Source organism: Carcharodon carcharias, chromosome 12, assembly GCF_017639515.1.
Source record: "Carcharodon carcharias isolate sCarCar2 chromosome 12, sCarCar2.pri, whole genome shotgun sequence".
Lineage (NCBI taxonomy): Eukaryota > Metazoa > Chordata > Chondrichthyes > Lamniformes > Lamnidae > Carcharodon > Carcharodon carcharias.
The window spans coordinates 76,057,394-76,082,643 of record NC_054478.1 but is presented as its reverse complement, the minus strand read 5'-3'; the positions used below and the strand labels follow the sequence as shown (position 1 = coordinate 76,082,643).

Below are 25,250 nucleotides of genomic sequence, written 5' to 3'. Positions count from 1 at the left end.
AGTACAAAAGAAATACAATCAGAATTTCCTGGTTAATGATGAATATTCCAAATTTTAGAATAATGATGCTTTTTGCATGGCTTGTATAATAACTGCAGAACAGCAATGTAGGCAGGAAATGTTGTCAATCTTACAGTTTATAGGGTTACATTACATGTGCACTCCTAACAGCAACTTGTTTTTATATATACATTAGAAGAAGGGGAGCCACTGGCAGGGCTCTTCTGCAAGCAAGAGCTTAGAATGCATCCAGTCTCATGAACAACTTTAGAAAATATCATCCAGAGAAAGTGAGGATGATTTAGACAGTAATTGACAGAAGAGATTACAGAGTGAGCATAGAACAGGAGATGAAGAAGAGGAAAGATGGAGCTGAAGAAAGCAACCACTGTACAGGAGCATACATCTACTTTATGCACAGTTTATGCTGTGAAGGCTACAGCAGCTTCTCTTCTGCCACCTATAATTTAGCATAAAGTATGAAAAAAGACAAAGCAAAAGACTTAACAAAAAAGGGAAAGAACCTTAACATCCTTTCTCATAGTCACTTAAGCTCCTAAAATCTTTCATCATTTACTAATTCCAACATGGACTTTCCAGAAAGGCAGCAAGAACACAAGAAAGGAAGGATAAACATTATTCCCCAAAAATCAAATCAAACAGTACCAACACCATGTATAATTCAAACAGCAAAATCAGTGTTTTCATTGCTATTTTTAACTGTGACAGTATACTTCATTCTTTAAGAACACAAAAATACTTATATGGTAGCATAAAGTTTTATTTAATTAGACACTTCAAATAATAAATGAGAGTTTTGCTTATGGTGACTTCCAACAGCATATGAACTTCTCAGTTAGTAGTAATATGTCCCTAACCACCCATAATTTGATATATTGCACCTGATTTGATATTTGCTCTTTTATCCTCTTTTGCCGAGCCAAAATTTTATTCCTGCTGGCCTTACTGTATGCGCAAATAGTTAAACAAGTAGTGTAAATCTGACCTTGTAGGTATTCAAATTTTAAAGAATCAAGTTAAAGGCTTTTTCTTTACAGGATGGAGATAAGGCTGAATAAAAACAGATTGCAATTGTTCCATTTATTGTCATTCCTCTTTATTTTCTAAATCAGTATTTTTTTAATAGACTTCCGTTCATTTATAAAAAATTAACACAGCTCCATTCTCCAGTCTTTGTTTAAAATCACGATCAATATGCACATTAACATGTGTTGAGTTTACAAATCCCAGTAAATGAGTGCCATCAAAATCTCTGTACCTTTGTAAAAAGGGGAGATACATTTTTTAAAACAACATATCATGAGAAATGCATCATAACCAGGTTGAAGTATGAATAATGAAAGGTCACATTTATTGTCCCTTTCTGCCTGTTTAAATGAAAATGATAATCAGAAACAACCAGTGCACTAAATGCAGAAATTGAACATAAATAGTAAAATTATTTCCTTGCTGACGTAAATTTACAAACCAAAAGCAACCTTGAGCAGACAAAGATTTTGTAACTATGGCAGAAGATTTTCTGGGTATGATGACTGCTTTCATAAATTTTCTTCTGCCAGCTCATTGCTACCAGCATGAGCAATAGCTCTACAATGACCAGATAAGAGCAATCCTTTAAATGAAGAGGCAAGTCTGCTACTGGGATCCAACCATGTGGTATGGAAAAAAAATCACTGATTAATTTGAAATTCAATTGCACCTTTAGATAGATACCATACTCAAAGCACAGAAATGAATTCTGTATAAATTTAATGTCAGGAATGACATTTAAATTAGATTGATTACTAATGTTTTCAATTTTAAAAGCAATTTCTTAGCACCTTTAATTGACCTTGTGATCTCATTGATTTTATTATATTGATAAAAGTATTATTTATTATACATCTGTATTTGATTTCTGGTTATGGAAAAAGATAAATACTGCAGTTTTACAATGGATGGCACGTAGTATGACCTGCAGATTTCCTCAAGAATCCACAGAAAGTGAAGCATAAAAATAGCACTCAGATTTATTGTGCTAAAGATGGTTTTGGTAATTTATAGTTTAATTTTAAATCTACTAAAACACCGTCCAATACCAAGGCTTTGTTCTCATTCTGGCTTTTGTCCAAGTCACATAATCATTATTTCAATTGCTGTCACACGTCATCCTACACTACACACACCAAAACCATTACTGTTTCATACTTTGCTGGAAAAATATCTTCATGGGTTCTGTACCAGGTTGCAAAGAAATGATAGATGAGAAGTTATTGAAAAATAACAATTTATTCTAAAACAATTTTCCTAAGTATCCTCTACTTTCTGAAACAAATGGCTGTTGTGAAATGAAATTAAATTCTAAAATGTGATGTAGCATATAGGTTCCTGTCTAGTTTTGAATGAAATAAACCAAATGATAAATGAGCTGAAGATGTTTGTCATGGCCCTTCACCTTTACCTACCTCTCTGGGTGAATAGAAGAAAGCACAAACACAAGAAGAATGACATCAATACTTCCATCTGGAAACGGGTAGGTGGCATCTGCTTCATTACACAGATCATGAACAAAGGCATAACATTGGGATGCATTATACGAAGGGTGAGACTACAAAGTAATGAACAATAAGACAAATAAAAGAGTATGGCTACAGCAGCTAATTAGTCAGATTTAAATATTTGTTATCTAATCAAGTCAGTATTTCATTACGACAATGCAGATCCTGCAATTAGAATCCTGAGGAACATACAAAAGGCACAATTTGTTTGCACTGTATAATTTCAAACATACATACTAACTTCATCTGTTTCACAATTTATTTCTCCCTTTTAAAAAATCAATAGAAAGCATAGATTTACCTAATTATAAAAAAATCATTCTTCTATAACCATGATCAAAATAATGTTCCAGTATAAAATTTCAGTATATTTGACTTGCTACCATTATTATTGATATGTAAAAGCAAATTAGGAATTAGCAATTTACACAGAAGGAAATGAAAAACAAAATCAGATGCATACCTTCACCAGCTCCACTGCACGTGCTGAGAAGTCACAGCAATAAAGGAATGCACTGGGATTGCTGCAGTGAATAGAGAACAATATTAAATCTTTTAATTTCCTTGAACATCATCCTACACAGTTTCATCTAAATGCTGAAAGATCTATTTTTAAAAAATGGTAGACTTATTAAACCAATGTACAGAGGAAAAATGCTAAGTGTGTTTTAAGAGGTATAAAAGTCAAGTCACTATGAAGTTAATACGATGAAGGCTTACATCCACAATTCCCTTCATGATTCCAGTTATATCAACAACAGAGATACCAAGTTGAGGCCATGGAAGAAGTGTTAGCCTGGATCATTTAAAGTGGTTTGCCATGCAGCAACTTAAGTGAAGACCAGGAAAACAGATTATCCACCTGCCCTCTTAGCAGGGGATGATAGTTAACCTAAAGGATCAGCAAGAAGAGAAGAAAAGAACTAAAAGAATTTACAGATTGGCTGATCAAGTACAAGAACAAGAATGTGATGGAGGAGGAGTAACATTTCTACTGAAGGGAGAGTACTAACGCAGTCTGCCCTATTAATCCCTTATCTAAATTCCCTGATGTAATGTTCACACCTCTTTCAATCTTATCTGCCCTGATTTACTCCATTAACTCAGACAGATACAGTAACAAGTATGCACAAAGGAGGAAGCTTGGTTTATTCTTCTAAATTTGAAGATGTGATTTCATTGTAAAAGTCGAGCATTCAAAAAATAAACCACATAACATATTTTGTTGAAGTGAGGGGTCCCCAACTATTCTTCTTGCTGAACAAAAAGAGCAGGCTTCACAATAGATGAAATTCAATATATAGTAAAATCACTCCTGTTTGGTGCTACTAAGTATTTAACAAAATGTATCTCGAGTGTTTAAAGATTACAAACCTCTTGTGCTTTAGGCCAAAACCTTTTTTCCTTAGGCAGTAAACGTCAACCATGGAAAAAGGATTTATGATTTGTACGCATTAAGCACAAAATAATCTTACTGTCTTTTCAGAAATTCTGTGCTGTTAACAAACAAAAGAAAAATCAGAAGCTTTATGTTGAGACCACACATCATACAGCAAAGGAAACTAGAAAAGTGCAATCCAATTGTTGATGCAAACATGATTCAGGAGTGTTTTAAAGCAGGCACATAGATTGGAAACAGGTACAGAGATTGTAATTACACAGTTAAAATGCCAATTCTCCCATGGTATATCACAAACCAGAGAAACAATGGATCCAATGGAACAAACAGTATATTGACACTTTCTCTAGTATCCCAACCCTATCCCCATGTCCTACCCTACTCTAAATCATCCATCTCAATATTGCTGCTACGCTCCCCAATAAATGCAGTTCATATTTAAAAATTAGCAACAAGGACTAATAAGGTTGTGCAACCTAGGATGGGACAAACGCACTGTACCATGAACTGGAAGAATGTAGATTCAGGCCCATGTTTCCACACATGGGGATCTCCTAAACTGCAAAGGAGGGAGTAAAAATTCAGAAAACAAAACCTTTTCCTACATTCAAACACACCCACTGGCTTCTGTCAGTTTTTAAGGGATTGTCTGCTAGAGCATAATGCTTAATATATGAAAGGAAAATACAAAATAAATACTTATACATTCAACATTCAGAATTACAAATGTTTTGTTTCTCAATATTTTATCCCTAGAAATCTATCTTGTAGAAGCAGAATTTACTGTATGTCTGAATATAATGAGGATTAGCTAATACAAAAATTCATATGCTTCCTCCTTCAATCATTTCTTCAACAGTTATCTTCTATCTTATGCTCTACAGCTCTAGAGCTGGCTGCTACAAAACATACAGCATGAGAGGAAATCTTGTTCTCTTCCGTCCTCTCCTACCCCGTTATGAAGCACCTGATTGTCCATTAGCAATTCACCCCCACTAGTTGTATTTTATGTATACAACCCCAAATGGCACAGGCCTGTTATCAGTGTAATAACAATGCATTGTAGGGCACAACTGACACTTGCGCCAGTCATTTATAAGTGCACATGTATATAGGTGCCATTTATTCTGGGCAGTGGTATGTTGTTAACTTTACATCTATTTTAATATATACTAAAATTAGAGATATGTCAGTAACATATTTGACGATATTCATGTTTAGTGATGAGATTTTTCTTTTTTATACTTTTGATCATTTAATAGTAAACGGGGATTTTAACTTTAACCTAATAAATATCCTTTATCCTATTGCCTTTCATAGGATTTAAATTTTTTTCATGTTTTATCTTACTTCAAAGAGACAGTAAACTTGAAGAAAAACAGAAGCAATTGTGACACAGGAGTCAGGTAGCAGAAATTGCACTGCAGCATAAAATGTCACATAATTAGCTTGTCAGCAAAGTTGAGGCCCAAGGAATAAAAGGCACTTGGCTGCATGGATGCAAAGTTGGCTGAGTGACAGGAAACAGAGGGTAGAGGTGAACAGTTGTTTTTCAGACTGGAGGAAGGTGCACATTGGGGATCCCAGTGATTGGTGCCAGGGTCACTGATTTTCTTGATATATATTAATGACCTAGGCTTGGGTGTACAGGACACAAAATTTTGCAGATAATACAAAACTTGGAAGTATAGCAAACCGTGAGGATAGTAATAGACCTCTTGAGGACATAGACAAGCAGGTAGAATGTGTGGACATGTGGCAGATGGAATTTAATACAGAGAAGTGATGCATTTTTGAAGGAAGAACAAAGAGAGAGGGTACAATTCTAAAAGGGTGCAGTAGCAGAGAGACCTGAGTTCTAATCATTGAGGGTGTCAGGGCAGATTGAGAAAATGGTTAAAATGGCATTTGGGGTCCTGGGCTTTATAAATATAGAGGCATAGAGTACAAAAGCAAGGAAGTTACCATGAACCAATATAAAACACTGATTCAGCTTCAACAGGCTTATCGTGTCCAATTCTGAGCAGTACACTTCAGGAAGGGTGTGAAGGCTTTACAGCAGGTGCAGACAAGATTTCCAAGAATGGTTCCAGGGATGAGGGGCTTCAGTTACATAGGTAAAATGAAGCTGGAACTGTTCTCCTTCGAGAAGGTTGAGAGGTAATTTGATAGAGGTGCTCAAAATCATGAGGGGTCTAGACAGAGTAGATAGGGAAACTATTTCCATTGGCAGGCAGAAGAGTCAAGAAGCAGGGGACACCAATTTAAAGTAATTGGCAAAATAAATAACAGTGACATGAGGAAAACCTTTTACTGTGCAGCAAGTGGTTAGGATTGGAAATGTACTGCCTGAGAGTGTGGTGGAGGCAGATTCAAATCTGACTTTCAAAAGGGGATTGGCTAAGCACCTGAAGTGAAAAAAACTTAACGGGCTATGAGGAAAGGGTGGGAAAGTAGAACTAGCAAAGTTGCTCTTGCAGAGACCTGGCATGGACACAACAGGCCAAATGCTTTCCTTCCATATTGTAACCATTCTATGACTATATTAAATTTGGAGCCTGGCAACCGTGGGCACCCTGTAGTGAATTCACATTTTTAATGTAACTTTAAAATGTGAGTTTATGAATTGGTTAGCAAACAGGAAACACAGAGTAGGCATAAATGGGTCATTTTTGGGATGGCAAGATGTAACAAGTGGACTTCCACATGGATCAGTGCGGGGGCCTTAACTACCTACAATCGATATCAATGAATTGGATGAAGAGACCGAATGTATGGTTGTTAAATTTGCTGATGATACAATGATAGGTAGGGAGTAAGCTGTGAAGAGGGTATAAGGAGTCTGCAAAGGGATATAGATAGGTTAAATGAGCTGGCAAAAATCTGGCAGATGGGGTACAACGTTGGAAAATGTGAACTTGCCCACTTTGGCAAGAATAATACAAAAGCAGTATATAATTTAAATGGGGAGAACTTACAGAACCGTGAGGTGCAGGTGGATCTGGGTGTCCTGGTATAGGAATTATAAAAAGTTAGTATGCAAGTGATTAGGAAGGCAAATGGAATGTTGTTGTTTATTGCAAGGGGAATGGAATATAAAAGTAGGGGAGTTTTACAACAGTTGTACAGGCCGTTGGCGAGACCTCATCTGGAATGTGCTGTTTTGGTCTCCCTATTTAAGAAAGGACATAATTGCCTTAGCAGTTCAGAGAAGGTTCACTCGACTGATTCCTGGGATGAAGGGATTGTTTTCTGAGAAAAGGTTGGACAGGTTGTGGAGTTTACAAGAATGAGAGGTGCCTTATTGAAACATATAGGACCCTGAGGGGATTTGACATGGTGGATGTTGAAAAGATATTTCCACTTGTGGTAGACGAACTAGGGGGCAGTTTAAAAATAAGGGGTCTCCCGTTTAATACAGAGATAAGGAAAATTTATTTTTCTCAGAGGTCGTGAGTCTGTGGAACTCTCCTCCCCAGAGATGGAGGCAATGTCATTGAATATTTTTAAGGCAGAGCTAGATGCATACTTGACTAACAAGGGAGTCAAAAGTTATTGGTGGTAGGCAGGAAAGTGGAGCTGAGGCCACAATCAGAACAGCGATGATCTTATTGAATGGTGGAGCAGGCTCCAGGGGCCAAATAGCCTTCTCTTGCTCCTAATCCATATGTGTGTACTTCTTGCTCCACCAGTAATATGTATTTGAGTTCCGCAGCAATCAAATTTTCTGGGTTGTTCTTTGTGCTACTATTTGTAAACTTAGGTTTTGTCCACCAGCAGCAGCACAGAGGATAAACCTCAATAATATAGAGTTCAAACAAGTAAATCCAGGGGAGCCAGAAAAGGCAATCAACATTGTGGATCATAGAATAGAATGCTACAATCATTGGAAAACTGAGATTCTGGAAACTCAGCAGAATCTGGGGAGAGAACAGATAAGTTAATCTTTTATAAGACATGATTCAGGTGTGAGTCCTTTGCCAGACCTTTCATGCAACAGCACAATCTACATCTGAGTGGAGCAATTTTCAGCCAAGGGTAAGCAGTAAGCAAATTTAGAGCAAGACATCGGTGCACAACATTCTCCATGTTTTTCCGATTGAAATATTCTTTTTATATCTTTATTTCCTTTGTTTTTCCCTTCCAATCATTTTTCTATCCATGTAGTCACATTCCTTTTAATTTCATGTACCATTACCTTTGCCATTAGTCTCTTATGTGGTACTTTGTGAAATCAATTTCGAAATTCCATAGAAACCACATACACTGCAACTTTTTTTGTCTTGTTTTTTTCCAAGGAATATTTTTAGGTTGATCAATAATGCCACACTGTTTCAAAATCCATACTGATGGCCCAGAATAACTTATTTTTCTCCAATTGTTTAGGAATTTTATCCTGTATTATGGACTTCAGCAATCTTCCAGCAACTGAAGAAAGACTAATTGACCAATAATTAGTTGGCTTATCCCCATTTCCTGTTTTGAAGAGATAAGGTGGGAGGCAAAGATCATATTTGCCATTCCCTGGTCCTCTGGCAAAATTTTCTGCCGCTGTAACAAAACGATCCATGTAATTAACAGTATCAGATTGTCTTTTGATGAGATCAAGAATTAAGGAAAACTAGCTCAAGTGGGCCTATTCCAAATCACATAACTATGTTTGATAACTGTTCCACTGAAAATTGGAATAGGGATTGGCACACATGCAATTTGTTTTTGTTCTCTGTATGTGCAATACATAAATGTTTTCATACATAAAGCTGTATCTAAACATTAGTTAAGTAATATTTGAATACCTGCTAATGCAATGCTTTCCAATGGCTTAACATACTATTTTAAATAAAACTATATTTAATTCTATAATTTTAGGTTTAATGCTTTACTTACCGAATTTCATTCAGGATAGGATAAACACTATTCCCAGCACCACATCCAACCTAATGATACCAAAATCAAGCACAAATTTTCAGTTTTCACAAACATTTGTGTTACTAAAGCAAGGTACAAAAAGCATCTGTATGATTCTGAAGTAAATTTCAAACTCATTTTTGGGTGGACATAGTCTGAATCCTACAGATTTAGGATTTAGTCCCTGGTCTATACTTTGGTAGCTTATTTCAGATAGGGAGGCAGGACATAAGCATTAACTTCAACACCTTTAGGCTAAACAAGAGAATAGACCAGCCAGAAATGCCACTTTTGAATTCTATGTACATGTGCATGTCTGTACATTATAAATGTTCTAGTGACCTCTGTTGGAAAGTGTTTGTGTGGAAGCTAGGTGAGGACAGAATCTACTGATACTCAGACATGAAGAATGAATGATCAAATAAAGCACTGGAGGGTTGCTGAAGCTTGCAGAAATTCATAAGTCAGCACCGTTTACAGCAGAAAAGAAAAGGTCACAGGTTAATTCTAAAATATGTGGGCAATTTTTAAAATTTATCAGTTGATAAGGTCATAGTTAAAAATGTTTAAATGAAAGTTTTCCTTTTGCTTATTTAAAGCAAGAAGTAATACTTCTGTACCTTATGGGAAGATGGTGGCATAGTGGCAATGTCACTAGACTAGTCATCCAGAAACCCAGGCTAATGCTCTGTGAAACTATTATCGATTTATTGTTAAAAAAAAAAACCCATCCCTACCTGGTCATGTGACTCCAGACCCACAGTAATGTGGCTGACTCTTAACTGCCCTCTGAAATGGCCGAGCAAGCCATTCAATCCAAGAGCAAATAGGGATGGGAATCAAATGCTGGCCCTGCCAGAGATAGCCACATCCCATGAAAATTTTTTTTTAAAAAAACTGAGTCCATCAATGAAAGAACCACAATTGTGCATCACCAAGACTTTTGTTTTAAAATACTTCATATTAATCCAGAAAATATAACAGTGCAACTATGAATGTTTATTCCCTCAACATTTTGTAAAGAATACTAATTGTCAAGTCAAATTCACAGCGCAGTAAGCTGTAAATATCCATGTTTATTGTACGTTGATTAAAAAATATATATTTTCTAGCTTTCCATTAAAACTGAAGTACAGGAATTGCTCTCTGTGACTCTTGCCCAACAGTGAAACTTCCCAGAAACCTTATGATCTTATCAAAAAGGACTATACTGAAAAAGCAAAAGGATCTATTAACCATTTAGGGAATATAAAAGGATAATAGAGTTATTCTGATCAATAGATTATTGAGAAATAAAATAATTTAGCAGAACAGCACTGAAAATAAGTTAACAATTCTCATTCTTTGTCATTCATTAGAGTGTAATTCAATTGCTCTTCCCATTGGATAAAACTGACTATAGAAATAGAAATACTTACTCGAGAAAATGTGAATGAATGATACACCTTAGATACTTTATGCAGATTAAACGATTGCTTATGACAGGAGACCATAAATATATAATTGTTTGATTCACACTGTTTTATAGGGCTTACATTTTCAGTCTTCCCCTACTAATTTTGGATAGAATTACGAGTGTGAATTTAGACAGGCTAAAAATGGCATTTAAAAAAAAATCTTTCAAGGAATGTGACCATCGCTGGCTAGGTCAGCATTTATTGTCCAACCCTAATTGCCCTTGAGGTGGTGGTGTACCACCTTCTCGACCCACTGCAGTCCATGTGGTGTTGTTGTTGTTAGGAAAGGAGTACTAGAAATTTGACCCAGTGACAGTGAATGAATGGCAATTTAATTCACAGCCAGGACAGTGCATGGCTTGGAGGGAAACTTGAAGGTGGTTGAGTTCCCATGCAGTTACTGCCCTTGACCTACTAGACAGTAGAGATCACGTGATTAGAACATGCTGCCGAAGCAGCCTTGGTGAGTTGCTGGAGTGCATCTTGTAAATGGTACACACTGCTGCCACTGTGCATCAGTAGTGGTGGGAGTGAATGTTTAAGGTGGTGGATGGTGTGTCAATCAAGTTGGCTGCTTTGTTCTGGATAGTGCCGAGCTTTGTCACTGTTGCTACAGCTGTACTCATTCAGGCAAACGCAAAGAATTCCACCACACTCCTAACTTGTGCCTTATAGATAGTGGATAGGCTTTCGGGAAGTCAGGTGGTAAATTACTTGCCCCAGAATTTCCAACCTCTGCCTTGCTCTTAAGGTCACAGGGTTTACATGACAATCGCATACAAAGTAATGCATCCAAAAATAAGTTTAAAAGAACTTTAAATATTTATAGCTTGCTAATGACATATCCAAAATACATTAAATCAGGATGCACATTAAGAATCAGTGATGCACTCACGTTTTGAAGATTTTGACAGGAAAATGTTTCATTACTAGTTCAATTGAAGTATGAACCACCAGGCATGAACAAATACTTTTGAATAATTATTAATAATTCTGATGTCTAAAACTGTTACCCGAACAAGCAGTACTAAAATTAGAAAATCTTATGGATGATTCTCCTTAAATGTCAAATTCCAAAAGAGAATTCAGATTGGATGCATTTACGTTGAGATGGCTGTGAGCTACTCGGTTTTCATAAATGTTTATTTCTCAATTACTTCCTATTTCAAATCCTCGTTGTGCATGTTAAGTCTTTTCCCTCTTAATTTATACTGGGCACCTATACATAGGTACCAGTACCTATGGGTAAATTACTTTAGTATCTAGCAAAGTATGTAAATTAAAGCATCTGCATGGAAAGATAATATTAACCAGAAGGAAGTGAAGACTGAACATGGCAAGAAATGAACTTGCTGTCATAATAAAATGTTCAAAGAATGAATAATTAAAGTCAAATAAAAATAAAGGAGAGAGAATGAAAGGAAAAACACTTATACCTAGACACACAAAACATGAAAAATGGGAAGTCAGAGTTGAAAACACACCCAGCCACCCAAATTAGTGCAACACAAATTAGGAGACTTAAGTATGATATACAAACAGGCATTTGCACCAGCCAGTACTGCAAGGCTGTCACGTGCAATATATCAATGCAAATATCCCATCCTTTAGTTTTCAATTGTAATGTGTAGCCATAATTTATATTTAAACTTAAATCATTCTGATCACCTGTTGTATCATTTATTTACATGGTTGGCACATAGGACAATGTTATCCTGTGATAACACTGAGACCAATTGTAAACTCCCACTGCAATCATAGCTGAAATGAACTAACTCAATGCGCCCCAAGGGTCAACGCTGAGACTTTTCTGGTGTGTATGGCTTAAAGGTTGTGCATCAAACCAATGGAGATGCCTTTAAAAAAAATCTTAATTTTATTCCTTTGGGATGTCTTTGTGTCAAGTGTACTAGAATAACACTGCAACTAAATAGTAGGAGATTTAATAAAGAAGTTAGAGGGATTTCTGCTTTGGTTTTTATACCCTTTTCTGTGCGAACCTCCAAAATTGGTACCCTTCACAACCACGTTATCGAAAAGTCATTACATCAAAATGGAACAATAGGAGATCATCTCATTATTCTGAAGTTACTCTGCTTGGCCTTCAACGTCAATTCTTATCAGCAGTTTTTCTAGCTCTGAATCAGGCTATTCGGTGGACTTGGAGCTACCATAGGAGAAAGGCCAAGCTTGCAGAAATACAGATCACAGCAGTGTGTAATAGAACCGTGCTAACTATAGGCACCAACATTTCAAAACATCTTCCTCTCCTGTTTGAAGAAGAAAGTGAATTGGCAAAATGCATTTAGTGGAAGGGAAGGGAAGGTAGAGAAAGGAGAGACAGGAAAGTGGTGTGTATACTGACAATGTGTATACTGACAACTTGAGAGTGGAGTCTTAGAATATTCCAACATATTTTGGAAATATGTTGCTGCAGTTGTTCTAAGAATATACTGCAATGGTAATTTTTTTTAAAAATTCATATATTAAACAGAACATACTTGAACTTATTGAATATGGCTGAAAATGCAGATGTTGGCAATATATATGTGTGACACACACACACTACACACACATTTGCAAAGATACCTCAAAAATTCTGAAAGTGAAATCGATACCAGGAAAATACCCTGGATTCTTCCATCCGTCCGTCCTGTTCCTCTCTTGCTTTTTATGTTCCAAGTCTTTGTCATTGTTCGTTCTCTTTGTTCGTTCTAAGGCGTTTACTTTCTGTACAGTTTCAGAAATGTTTTGTTTAGCATTTGTCTTGTTAAAACCATCCAACTTTGCTTGTTCTGGGCTTGCAGAGTATTGTGTTTGTAAGGAAACATGAGAACTAAGTATGGAATTGCTTGTTGGCTCTTTGACCCCTTCATTCCAACTGAGCGTTTTGTCTGGAAAGAGTTCAGGGAACTCTAGGAGCAACCATCTACGATCTTTGAAGAATTTATTTTGATGAGCTTTGTAGAATTCATCCCAGTAGGTAGTAGCATCTTTCTTATATTTGACTGGAGCAACAAATTGCAATAAAAAAAAAGAAAAATTAATCTATTAAAGTCTGGTCTGATTTTAAACTGCAATCGCAAGACTAGTGAATCTATGAAGCTGTAATACAGTAAATGAAAAAAGCTTAATCCCAAAAACACAAATGATTGCAAATTAGATTGCATAAATTATTTTCCCAAATGGAATATAATCTAAATTAGCCTAATTACTATTTTATGAGTAAAAGTGTTTCCTTATTGTTATCCACATCCTTTATGTTAGGTACATGTTGCAGGATGTAACTTCAATCCAGACAACTATACATTACCATTTCATTTAGAGATGGGGCATTTGGGGATCCAGGGAAAATGACATAAAAATTACACCAAAAATGTCAGAATAATGCCTATGAATGGATATCTGTGCACTGCCAGGGTAAATTGTTCCAGGATATACAGAAACCATAATCCCACCAAAGTTTCTGCTGCATATAACATAACAACTGTCTGTGTTAAACTTCACTAAAAACAAAGTATATGCACATCAAAAATGTCAATTTGTTGACATTTTTGATATTATTCAAATATTTCCCTTTTAGCATTAAATACAAAATATTGTTTTCTTCTTGGTTGTAAACATTGGTTGTATACATACAATCTGACATTGATTACTTTACTTCAAACATATGCAAGATAATCTCTGTATGCATTTAATGTGATTATTCAATCTGATAAATTTACTACCAAAAGTTTCTGTAAATCAGGTTCCTATTATAGTTCTCAAGAAGAAGCTAATTTCAGCACTCCAGTACTACACATCTATACTATAATGGGAAAAAAATCTCATTTATTATTTAAAAATTGGGATTGTTTTTATTGAAGAAATCCCAAAAGACTTAAGTTTCTGGTACAAAAGAACCGGATGTATATGTGGATAGAGGAAGGACATCAAATACTAGACTGATCACACTCATTCAGCAAGTTTATTCAGTGATCAGCATACATACGAACATACAAAATAGGATCAGAAGTAGGCCATTTGGCCCCTTGATCCTGCTCTGATATTCAATAAGATCATGGCTGATCTGTTTGTGTTGAGCTCCACATTCCCATCTACCCCCAATAACCTTTGATTCCCTTGCCTAACAAGAATCTGTCTGCCTCTGCCTTAAAAATATTCAGTGACCCCGCTTCCACTGAATTCTAAGGCAGAGAGTTCCAAAGTCGCTCGATCCTCAGAAAAAATTTCTCCTCACCTCTATCCTATAAGGGCAACCCCTCATTTTAAAACAGTGCCCCCAAGTTCTGGACTCGCCCACGAGAGGAAATATCTCTTCCACGTCCACCTTGTCGAGACCATTCAGGATTTTATATACTTCAATCAAGTCACCTGTCATTTTTCTAAACTCCAGTGGAAATGAGCCCCATCTGTTCAACCTTTCCTCGTAAGACAGCCCACTCATTCCAGGTATGAATCTAGTAAACCTCCTCTGAACTGCCTCCAACATGGTAGCGGAGTGGTATTGTCACTGGACTGGAAATCGAGTGTTGCTATATGGGAGTATGGAATTGAGACAGTATCAACCATGATCATATTGAATGGCAGAGCAAGCTCAAAGGGCCAAATGACCTACTCCTGCTCCTATTTTCTATGTTTCTATGTAAATAAGGAGGCCTAAACTGCACACAGTATTTGAGATGCAATCTCACCAATGCCCTGTATAACTGAAGCATAACATCCTTAATTTTGTAAAAGCAAAATACTGCAGATATTGGAAATCTGAAATAAAAACAGAAAATACTGGAAAAACTCTGCAGGTCTGACAGTATCTGTGGAGAGAGAAAGAGTTGGTGTTTTGAGTCCCTATGACTCTTCTGAAGAAGAGTCATATGGACTTGAAACACCAATCCTTACTTTTATGTACAATTCCTCTCATAATAAAGGATAGCATTCCATTAGCCTTCTTGATTACATGCTGAACCTGCACACTAACTTATTGTAATTCATGCACGAGACCACCAAGATCCCTCTGCACCTTGGAATTCTGCAGTCGTTCTCCATTTAAGAAATACTCTGCTTTTTTGTTCTTCCTGCCAAAGTGAACAAACTCACATTTTCCCACATTATACTCTATCTGCCATATTTTTGCCTGCTCACTCAACTTATCTATATCTGTCTGCAAACTCATGTCTTCTTCACAGCATATTTTCCTACCTATCTTTGTGTTGCCTGCAAATTTAGCTACCATGTCTTCACTCCGCTCATCTAAGTCATTGATGTAAATTGTAAAAAGTTGAGGCTCCAGCACAGACCCCTGCGGGACTCCACTCATCAAATCCTGTCAATCAAACAAAGATACATTTATGCATACTCTGTTTTCTGCCAGCCAGCCATTCTTCTATCCAGGCCAAGATGTTACCCCCTACACTATGAGCTTTTATTTTCTGTAATAACCTTTGGTATAGCACCTATCAAATACTTTCTGGAAATCCAAGTACAATACATCTGCAGGTGCCCCTCTATCCACCACACACGTTAGAAACATCCCAAGTTTGATCCAATGTCTATTACCTGGTCTTAGCTTGGGCAGTAGTAAGGGCACCATAATGAGTGGGGCTGGGAAAGAGGATGGAGAGGAAAAAAAAGACAGGTTTTTCATCTCTGACCAACAATCCATACTACATGTTTGAATGAGGACATGAGTGGCCTTGCTTGCAATTCCTCATCCCATCATAGTCAAGTATATAGCCAAAACTTTACAGCTAAAGATTACTCATAAAATATTACTATTCTGATGAGGTTTCTGAGGACAATTGGCTATAATCATAACCTAGCCAGGAACCAATTCTATCCAGGAAGTTGGAGGAACAAAATTGGTGAGAAAAAAAGATAAGGGTATTCAGCAAAATATATCAAATAGCAAGCACTTTTAAAAGTAAAACAGCCATTATATTGCTACTTTTATCAGGTACTTTACTAGGATAATTCAAATGTTAATGCCCAAATTAACTTGTGCCTAGACCATTCAATAAAACACAATAAGCAAACTGCTCTATAATATGGCTCCTCATTCGCACTCATGACAAACTATAAAAGTACCATTTTGAACTTAGGTCTTCCACTTGGTGCACCTCTAGAAGAACATTCCCCCAAAGTTCAGACAAAACTTCTAAATTTACCTTGTTCTTCCAATGAGACTCTAACACTAGAATTTTCTTCAGTTTTTTGTCTAGCAAGTTCTTCCTGTTCAGGTGTCCACTGGATGTGATCCCTGGAGAAAAAGGTCAATTTTCTTTTTTAACTGACTGCAGAGGAAGGTACACATTGCAATGATTTGCACATTTTATGCTTGTCCTGTTACTGGGATAGAATAGAAGACAAAGATGATTTCGAAATGTTTGGAGTTGATTATTTGCCACCCTCTTCTTTTTCCTCAATATTTCTATACATGGAAGCGTAAAGATACTTTTGTAAGAAATTCATAAAAGGAGGGGGAAAAATTGCAGGTCCCACCATATTCCAGAAGAAACATTATTAGATCAATCGCATTCCACAAAAATAACATAAATTGATACTACGTTTACTTACATTTATGACTGTCAGGTTAATGTTCGGACCTAAGTGATCTTGCATTAAATTTCATTACTACACTACTTGCTGCAGAACCTTTTAACCAGGAAAAAAATTTAATTTAAAATTCAAATCATAAAACTCGTTGAAATCATATCAGAAGCTCTTGTTTGAGTTGTTTCTGAGCAAAAGAGAATTGACTAATGATGGAATAAATAATGCATAAGTAATACTTCTTAAAACAAAATTTTAAATGAACAAATATGTAATTTGAAATTACATTTTTATATCAGTTTTCCAACATCTGGACTATTTTACTTTTGTAAATATAATCTGGTTTGTTAAACATCCACTTACCACATATTATGTTCAAATACTTTATTAGGATCAGATAAAATCCGAGAGCCAAGAGGCGCAGTTGGTCGTTTACTACTTTGGAATCTACATTGCAAGCCAAGTTTTCTCAGCAATGCAAAAGACAGTGTGTGAGCCAACCACACTGGTGACTTCCTCTTCATATTGATGAAATGTCCTCTCCAAGGAATACAAATATATTTAATTGCTGAATTCAGATAGATACAAAATAGATTAATGTAATAACTATTATGCTTTGAGAGAAAAAAAACAGCAAAATGAAGAGTGAAAAAAAATGACTTTTCATTTCATTTTCAGCATTAGAAAGCAGTAAAGAACAGAACTACTTTTCTTACGCCCAGTGCTTATGTGCATAATGAATCACTGTGAGGTGCAGTGGGGAGGGGCAGGGTTAAGGATATGATTGTCATATTAATAGGCAGTTTGAAGGATGGGGCAGACAGAGGAATGAGTAGAAAGGAAACATTCAACTTTAGACAGGTAGGTTCTGAGGAAATGAGACATGGCCTGAGAAATTAGACTGGACAGTAGAGTTCGAAGTTAAAAAAAGATAAGCTTTTTGAAAAATCCTTATTTATGCTTTGGTTTCATTGGAAATATCAGTATTTATTGCACATCCTTATTTCCCTAGCGATTGTGCAGGTGGGTTCTCTTCTTGAAACGCTGCAATCTATGGAGTAATGATGCGCCTGCAATTCTATTAGGCAGGAGTTTCAAGATTTTGACTCAGCAACACTTGACACATGTTCAAGTATGGATGGTGTCTGACTTGATGGGGAACCTGGAGGTGATAATTGTTCCCGTGCACCTACTGCCCTCACCTTATCAGGTGATGGAGCTCATGAGTTTGAGAGATGTTACCAAAAAAGACTGGCAAAGTTGCTGTAATGCCGTCTGTTGATAGTACACAGTGCAACCAAAGTACATTTGTAAATGTTAGGGTTGTGGCTGAAGTGCCAAACAGGACTGTTCCATCTTGGATGACAGAATAATTTTTTTTAAAAGTAACCTTTATAGACTTGTAATTGAATGTTCAAGATGCAGCTGAACATCACATTCCTTTTAAAAAACTTCACACTGATTGGATACTTCGTGTATCCTTTCGATTTATGGGTTGTACACCTTCTCAAAGAATTCAAGTAGGTTCAAGACACACTACCCACTGCTTTTAAAATTATGACTGTTCCTTTGGGGCGGTTCGTTAGATCACCTGTTTTCCAACTGAGATCTCCCGTTAGATAAATTAATTCTGCACAACCATTACTGGATTGCTTTAGTTGCAATTAAAGCACTATTTTCCATTGAGTAGCTCTATTTCAAAAATTAGGAGGTTGATGCACAGATTATATTACTATTTATACAGATTCTTAACCAAGAGGTTTAAAGACTGAGCTACAGAAATGTAGGTTGTTTCTACATTAGGGTCAAAAAAAAAAGGAAAAAAAACATTTATTTATTTATTACATCTTTTATGCTCTCCCCACCCCCACTAGAGCTATACCTTGAGTGCCCTACCATCCATTCTTAATTAGCACATTCGTTTAGATAATATCACCAACTTTTAACTTTAACACCTATGTGTTCTTTTGTATTATTGTTGTTGACATCTTTTGATGATCTGCTTCTATCACTGCTTGTTTGTCCCTACAACCACACCCCCACTCCACCTCTCTCTCTCTCTCTCTCTCTCTCTCTCCGCCCCCCACACACACACCTTAAACCAGCTTATATTTCAACTCTTTCTTGGACTCGAACTCAAGTTCTGTCGAAGGGTCATGAGGACTCGAAACGTCAACTCTTTTCTTCTCCGCCGATGCTGCCAGACCTGCTGAGTTTTTCCAGGTAATTCTGTTTTTGTTTTTGTTTTGGATTTCCAGCATCTGCAGTTTTTTTGTTTTTATCTCTCTGTTTAATTGACTGCCACTGCTCTTCAAGAAATGCCTACCTCCTTGAAGAAGTTCTGTTCCTCTCTGCAACAAGATTTCCGTATCTCTCTTTTGCCCTGCTCACCTTCCTTGCTTTCCATTTCCCTCCTGGTGTTTGACAAGGTGTTTACTAAAACCCACTTTCACAGCCACATCTCCTTTCTCAGTGACTGTCTCCATCTCCGACTTACCCCACGTGGATTTCAACTGAAATTCCACCCCTCATGTTTCGAACCCACCCAGGATTACAGGTATCTCCGGGACATAAAACGTTTCTCGGACTGCTGTTCCCGTCACATTCTGAAATCCACACTCAGTGCCATGCGCCACCATATGAACACACTCGACCTCTCCCTCCAGCAGCACCGCCGTACCCTTTCTCAAAGCTGCGCGTGCCCCCAGTTTCATTTTATCCTTCGGCTCATCCGACGCCTCAACAAGAAACTTTTTCTCTTTCTCTCAAGTGCTAAGGAACGCAAGCTCCAACAACTCATCCACACCAACACCCATCTAGGACCCTCCACCCCTGCCTGTCCCTCCATCCCCACCCCATCTTCCAATCCCAACCCCAGCCGTGTATTCACTATACCCCCTGACCTTCCCCTCTCCGATGCTGAACGTTCAGTGCTCAGCAAAGGACTTAGTTTCATACCCTTACGCCCTCACCTCAATGAATTTCGGGCTCGGCATGATGCTGAACTCTTCTTCCACCGTCTTCGTCTCCGGGCTCACTTCTTTGGGCAGGAGTCCTCTCCCAGTTCAACGGATCCTTTTACCCATCTCCAATATTCTCCCTCCACCTGGACCCCTCCCTCTGGATTCTTACCTTCTCTTGATCTTTTCATTGAGAACTGTCGGTTCGACATTAGTCGTCTCAATTTCTCTGCTCCTCTCACCCATTCTAACCTGTCTCTCTCTGAACTTACTGCACTCCATTCTCTCAGGTCCAACCCTGACATTGTCATCAAACCCGCTGACAAGGGTGGTGCTGTTGTTGTCTGGCGCACTGACCTCTACCACGCGGAAGCTGAGCGTCAACTCGCAGACACTTCCTCCTACCTCTCCCTGGACCATGACCCCACCACTGAACATCAAGCCATTGTTTCCAGGACTGTCACTGACCTCATCTCCTCTGGAGATTTTCCTCCCACAGCTTCAAACCTGATAGTCGCCCAACCTCGGACGGCCCGCTTCTATCTCCTACCCAAAATCCACAAACAGAACTGCCCCGGTAGACCGATCGTCTCAGCTTGCTCCTGCCCCACAGAACTCATTTCTCGTTATCTTGACTCCCTTCTCTCTCCCCTTGTCCAGTCCCTTCCCACCTACATCCGTGATTCCTCTGACACCTTACGTCACATCAACAATTTCCAGTTCCCTGGCCCCAACCGCTTCATCTTCACCATGGACGTCCAATCCCTCTACACCTCCATCCCCCACCAGGATGGTCTGAGGGCCGTTAGCTTCTTCCTCGAACAGAGGCCCGAACAATCCCCATCCACCACTACTCTCCTGTGTCTGGCTGAACTTGTTCTCACGCTGAACAATTTCTCCTTCAACTCCTCTCACTTCCTCCAAATAAAAGGTGTGGCTATGGGTACCCGCATGGGCCACAGCTATGCTTGTCTCTTTATGGGGTATGTGGAACATTCCTTGTTCCAGTCCTACTCCGGCCCCCTTCCACAACTCTTTCTCCGGTACATCGATGATTACTTCGGTGCCGCTTCATGCTCTCATCGGGACTTGGAAAAATTTATTAATTTTGCTTCCAATCTCCATCCCTCCATCATTTTCACATGGTCCATCTCTGACACTTCCCTTCCCTTCCTTGACCTCTCTGTCTCAATCTCTGGTGATAGACTGTCCACCAATATCCATTAAAAACCCACCGACTCCCACAGCTACCTTGACTACAGTTCCTCACACCCCGCTTCCTGTAGGGACTCCATCCCATTCTCTCAGTTCCTTCGCCTCCGTCGCATCTGTTCTGGTGCTACCACCTTCAAAAACAGTTCCTCTGACATGTCCTCCTTCTTCCTTAACCGAGGTTTTCCACCCACGGTCATTGACAGGGCCCTCAACCGTGTCCGGCCCATCTCCCGCGCATCCGCCCTCACGCCTTCTCCTCCCTCCCAGAAACATGATAGGGTCCCCCTTGTCCTCACTTATCACCTCACCAGCCTTCGCATTCAAAGGATCATCCTCCGCCATTTCTGCCAACTCCAGCATGATGCCACCACCAAACACATCTTCCCTTCACCCCCCCTATTGGCATTCCTTAGGGATCGCTCCCTCCGGAACACCCTGGTCCACTCCTCCATCACCCCCTACTCCTCAACCCCCTCCTATGGCACCACCCCATGCCCACGCAAAAGATGCAACACCTGCCCCTTCACTTCCTCTCTCCTCACCGTCCAAGGACCCAAACACTCCTTTCAAGTGAAGCAGCATTTCACTTGCATTTCCCCCAACTTAGTCTACTGCATTCGTTGCTCCCAATGTGGTCTCCTCTACATTGGAGAGACCAAACGTAAACTGGGCGACCGCTTTGCAGAACACCTGCGGTCTGTCCACAAGAGTGACCCAAACCTCCCTGTCGCTTGCCTTTTTAACACTCCACCCTGCTCTCTTGCCCACATGTCTGTCCTTGGCTTCCTTGTTCCAGTGAAGCCCAAAGCAAACTGGAGGAACAACACCTCATCTTCTGACTAGGCAATTTACAGCCATCCGGACTGAATATTGAATTCAACAACTTTAGGTCGTGAGCTCCCTCCCCCATCCCCACCCCCTTTCTGTTTCCCCCTTCCTTTTCTTTTTTTTCCAATAAATTATATAGATTTTCCTTTTCCCACCTATTTCCATTATAAAAAGAGAAAAAGAAAAAAAAATATTTATTATTTATTTTTTTTTATATATCTTTTATGCTCTCCCCACCCCCACTAGAGCTATACCTTGAGTGCCCTACCATCCATTCTTAATTAGCACATTCGTTTAGATAATATCACCAACTTTTAACTTTAACACCTATGTGTTCTTTTGTATTATTGTTGTTGACATCTTTTGATGATCTGCTTCTATCACTGCTTGTTTGTCCCTACAACCACACCCCCACTCCACCTCTCTCTCTCTCTCTCTCCGCCCCCCACACACACACCTTGAACCAGCTTATATTTCAACTCTTTCTTGGACTCGAACTCAAGTTCTGTCGAAGGGTCATGAAGACTCGAAACGTCAACTCTTTTCTTCTCCGCCGATGCTGCCAGACCTGCTGAGTTTTTCCAGATAATTCTGTTTTTGTTCTACATTAGGGTGTCTGTCTAGCCTTTAACATTTCAATATGGGATATCCCCTTTCAAATACTGACCCACTCCAGGGGATCTCCCATTGTGCCTTCCAAAGACAACTTCAGTAACGCAGTAGAAAACACGATTGTCCTTACAATACCTATTTTAATGGTTTACAGAGGCAGAACTAATATACGGGTAAGTAAACGCTGTTTTCCTGGGACACAACACTTTGGTCTGAAATCACAAACAGCAACTTAAATCCCACCCCGGCCATGTGATTACAGGTCATGGCATTGGAATCAGAGACATTTGACCCGCGCGCCTGTTTAGAATTACCGGCTTTGAAAAGAGACAGAAACCACCGCTCAAGGAGCAAAAACTCACCTTCCGCAACAAACCACTTCGAAACACTGGAAGTACAACGACACAAGGTCACAGCTACGAAATGAAGCAGTGCCTTCTGGGAGGTGTAGGCCTTGAGACGTAGAAGAGCGACTACAACTCCCGGCAGCCTCCTTGGCATAACTGCGGAAGGGTCTGCGCGCTGCTGTTAGTCATTTCTAGGGCTCCGGAAGCAGAGCGGGCGCGTGGGTCGAACTTCCTCCTCTTGCAAAGCAAAAGAAGCATCAGTCAAGAGTTAACAGGGAATCTGACTTCTTCCATTCTGGTATGGGGCATGCGCCTGACCGCCAGAATAATTAATTGGAGGAGGGCCAATTTCAATGGAGTGAGAACAGATGAGCCTAGGTAAATTGGAATCAAAGGTTGGCAGGCAAAATACTGAAATTGAACAAAGCGCAGCATTTGAAGAGATTGTTTAGATACCTCCCCATCAGGAGGAAAGGTGGAGCAAACAAATCCAGAGTTCCTGGATCACAAAAGAGTAAGTTGAGAAAAAAGGTCTATATGACAAATGCCAAGTAATTGTCATACAAGTGAGAACTAGACTGAATATAGAACGTTCAGAGGGAAGTGAAGAAGGAAATAAGAGACAAAGAGTATCAGAAAAGATTGGCAATCAACATCAGTTTGTCCAAAAGTCTTCCATAGGCATATGAATAGCAAAAGAGGAAGAGTAGAGTTGTTTAGAGACCAAAAAGGGGATTTACACATGGAGGCAGAGTGTATGCGGAGGTATTAAATGTTGCCAAAGTTGTAGTGAAAGAGAAGATAGTTGAGACACTGGATAGGCTAAAAATTGATTAAAAGGGGGCATTAGAAAGTTGTCTCTACTCAAAGTTGATAAGTCACCACAACCAGATGAGAAGTATTTATTTTATGTATTAGAGGATGGTATAAAGTGGGGTTCCCAGGGGTCAGTACCAGGACTACTGCTTTTCTTGATATATACTAATGACCTAGACTTAGGTGTACAGAGTACAATGTGCAGATAGCACAAAACTTGCAAGTGTTATGAACTGTGTGAGGAAGATAGTGATAGACTTTAAGAGAACATAGGCTTGTGGAATGGGCAGATGACACACACAAGAGTGAAGTGATACATTTAGATAGGAAGAATAAGGAGCGGCAATATAAACTAAAAGATACAATTCTAAAACGGATGCAGGAACAGTTCTAAGGCTATATGTTCACAAATCCTTGAAGGTGGCAGGGCATGTTGAGAAAGTGGTTAATAAGGCATACAGAATCCTGGGCTTTATAAATAGAGACTTAGAGTACAAAACAAATAAGTTATGAGGAACCTTTATAAAACTCTTGTTCAGCCTCAACTGTAATATTGTGTGGAATTCTGAGCACTGCACTTTAGGAAGGTCATGAAGGTTTTAGAGAGAATGCAGAAATGACTTACTGGAATGTTTCCAGGGATGAGGAATAGATTGGAGGCTGTTCTCAGAGGAAAGAAAGTTGAGAGGGGGTTTGATACAGGTGTTCTAATTATGAGAGGGCTAGACAGAGTAGGTGGTGAGCAATTGTTCCCATTGGTAGAAGAGTCAAGAACCAGAGGATACAGACTTAAGGTGATTGGCTAAAGAACCAAAGGCAACATTTGGTAAAAATGTATCAAGGAGTAGAGTTTGACTTTATGGGCTAGAGAGGACCAGTCAAAAAAGCATTTTCCATACAGGTTCTGAAACCAGTACGGAAGTGCTTTCTTGACTAACCCATTCTTAATGTCATATTTCATTTTAATGTCTTGATTGAATGGCATCAAAATTACAATGTCCAGCTTTTCAGCTGTTGGTGACAGGAGATTTTGGAAGTCTGAAGTGCTGCAGGACATCAAGATAGCTTACCCGTTTTGATCAGGAGGTCAGTTTTCATGATGGGCTCCTGCCTTTCCTCTTTCCAGCTACTTGCAATCAGAGCTGATTAGCACAAGCTGTGACCTGACTCTACTTTTAGGATCCAAATAATTCTAAGTAATCTTATTTTAACAAGGTGCGAACTGCTGATGGAACAGTTTAGTCATCCCAAAATTGCCAGAATTATTAATAGGTTAAAAGCAGTTAGCATTAATTGTGTGGTATAGACAGCTGTCTGCCATAAACTTGAGAGGTATTGGTGGTGAGACCTGTACTGTAGTTTTTGCAGCTTGTATTCTTGTTGCTAACATGCATTCCCACAACAGTTGTTGCAGTGCTGCAATTGTAGTGGAATCTGGTGTTAGGACCTGACCTAATACTACCTCTCTGATTAGTTCATGCATAGTTACCTTTAGCTTAAAAAGGTTTTGATTGCTGGAGTGTAGCAACCTCTTCATTGGAAGCTATTTCATGATAAGCTGTTGCCAACCAAATGTAAAAAATATATGTATATATTTGCAA

General features: G+C 38.7%; 2 protein-coding genes across 7 annotated transcripts in view; one reads left to right on the top strand and one right to left on the bottom strand.

Moving 5' to 3' along the window:
• mettl8 (methyltransferase like 8) overlaps nt 1-22,905 on the bottom strand; it is a 43,283-nt gene extending 20,378 nt beyond the window's left edge. For 2 of the 4 annotated variants that reach the window (XM_041201412.1, XM_041201413.1), the window contains exons 1-8: nt 22,849-22,905; nt 17,235-17,439; nt 16,487-16,578; nt 12,912-13,330; nt 8,845-8,894; nt 3,022-3,082; nt 2,800-2,826; nt 2,466-2,608 (exon numbers count right to left, since the gene is read on the bottom strand). In XM_041201412.1, the coding sequence (XP_041057346.1) occupies nt 2,466-2,608; nt 2,800-2,826; nt 3,022-3,082; nt 8,845-8,894; nt 12,912-13,330; nt 16,487-16,578; nt 17,235-17,395 (953 nt within the window). In that variant the 5' untranslated portion in view covers nt 17,396-17,439; nt 22,849-22,905. Of the gene's footprint in view, nt 1-2,465; nt 2,609-2,795; nt 2,827-3,021; nt 3,083-8,844; nt 8,895-12,911; nt 13,331-16,486; nt 16,579-17,234; nt 17,440-22,848 lie in introns of all 4 variants that reach the window. The other 2 variants (XM_041201415.1, XM_041201414.1) reach the window with 2 other exon arrangements.
• A 127-nt stretch (nt 22,906-23,032) lies between these two features.
• Nucleotides 23,033-25,250, top strand: part of dcaf17 (ddb1 and cul4 associated factor 17) — a 50,839-nt gene continuing 48,621 nt past the window's right edge. The window contains exon 1 of one of the 3 annotated variants that reach the window (XM_041200140.1): nt 23,033-23,131. Coding sequence is in view for 1 of the 3 variants with exons in the window: in XM_041200138.1 (XP_041056072.1) it covers nt 23,202-23,211 (10 nt within the window). In the remaining 2 variants the exon portion in view is untranslated. Of the gene's footprint in view, nt 23,348-25,250 lie in introns of all 3 variants that reach the window. The other 2 variants (XM_041200138.1, XM_041200139.1) reach the window with 2 other exon arrangements.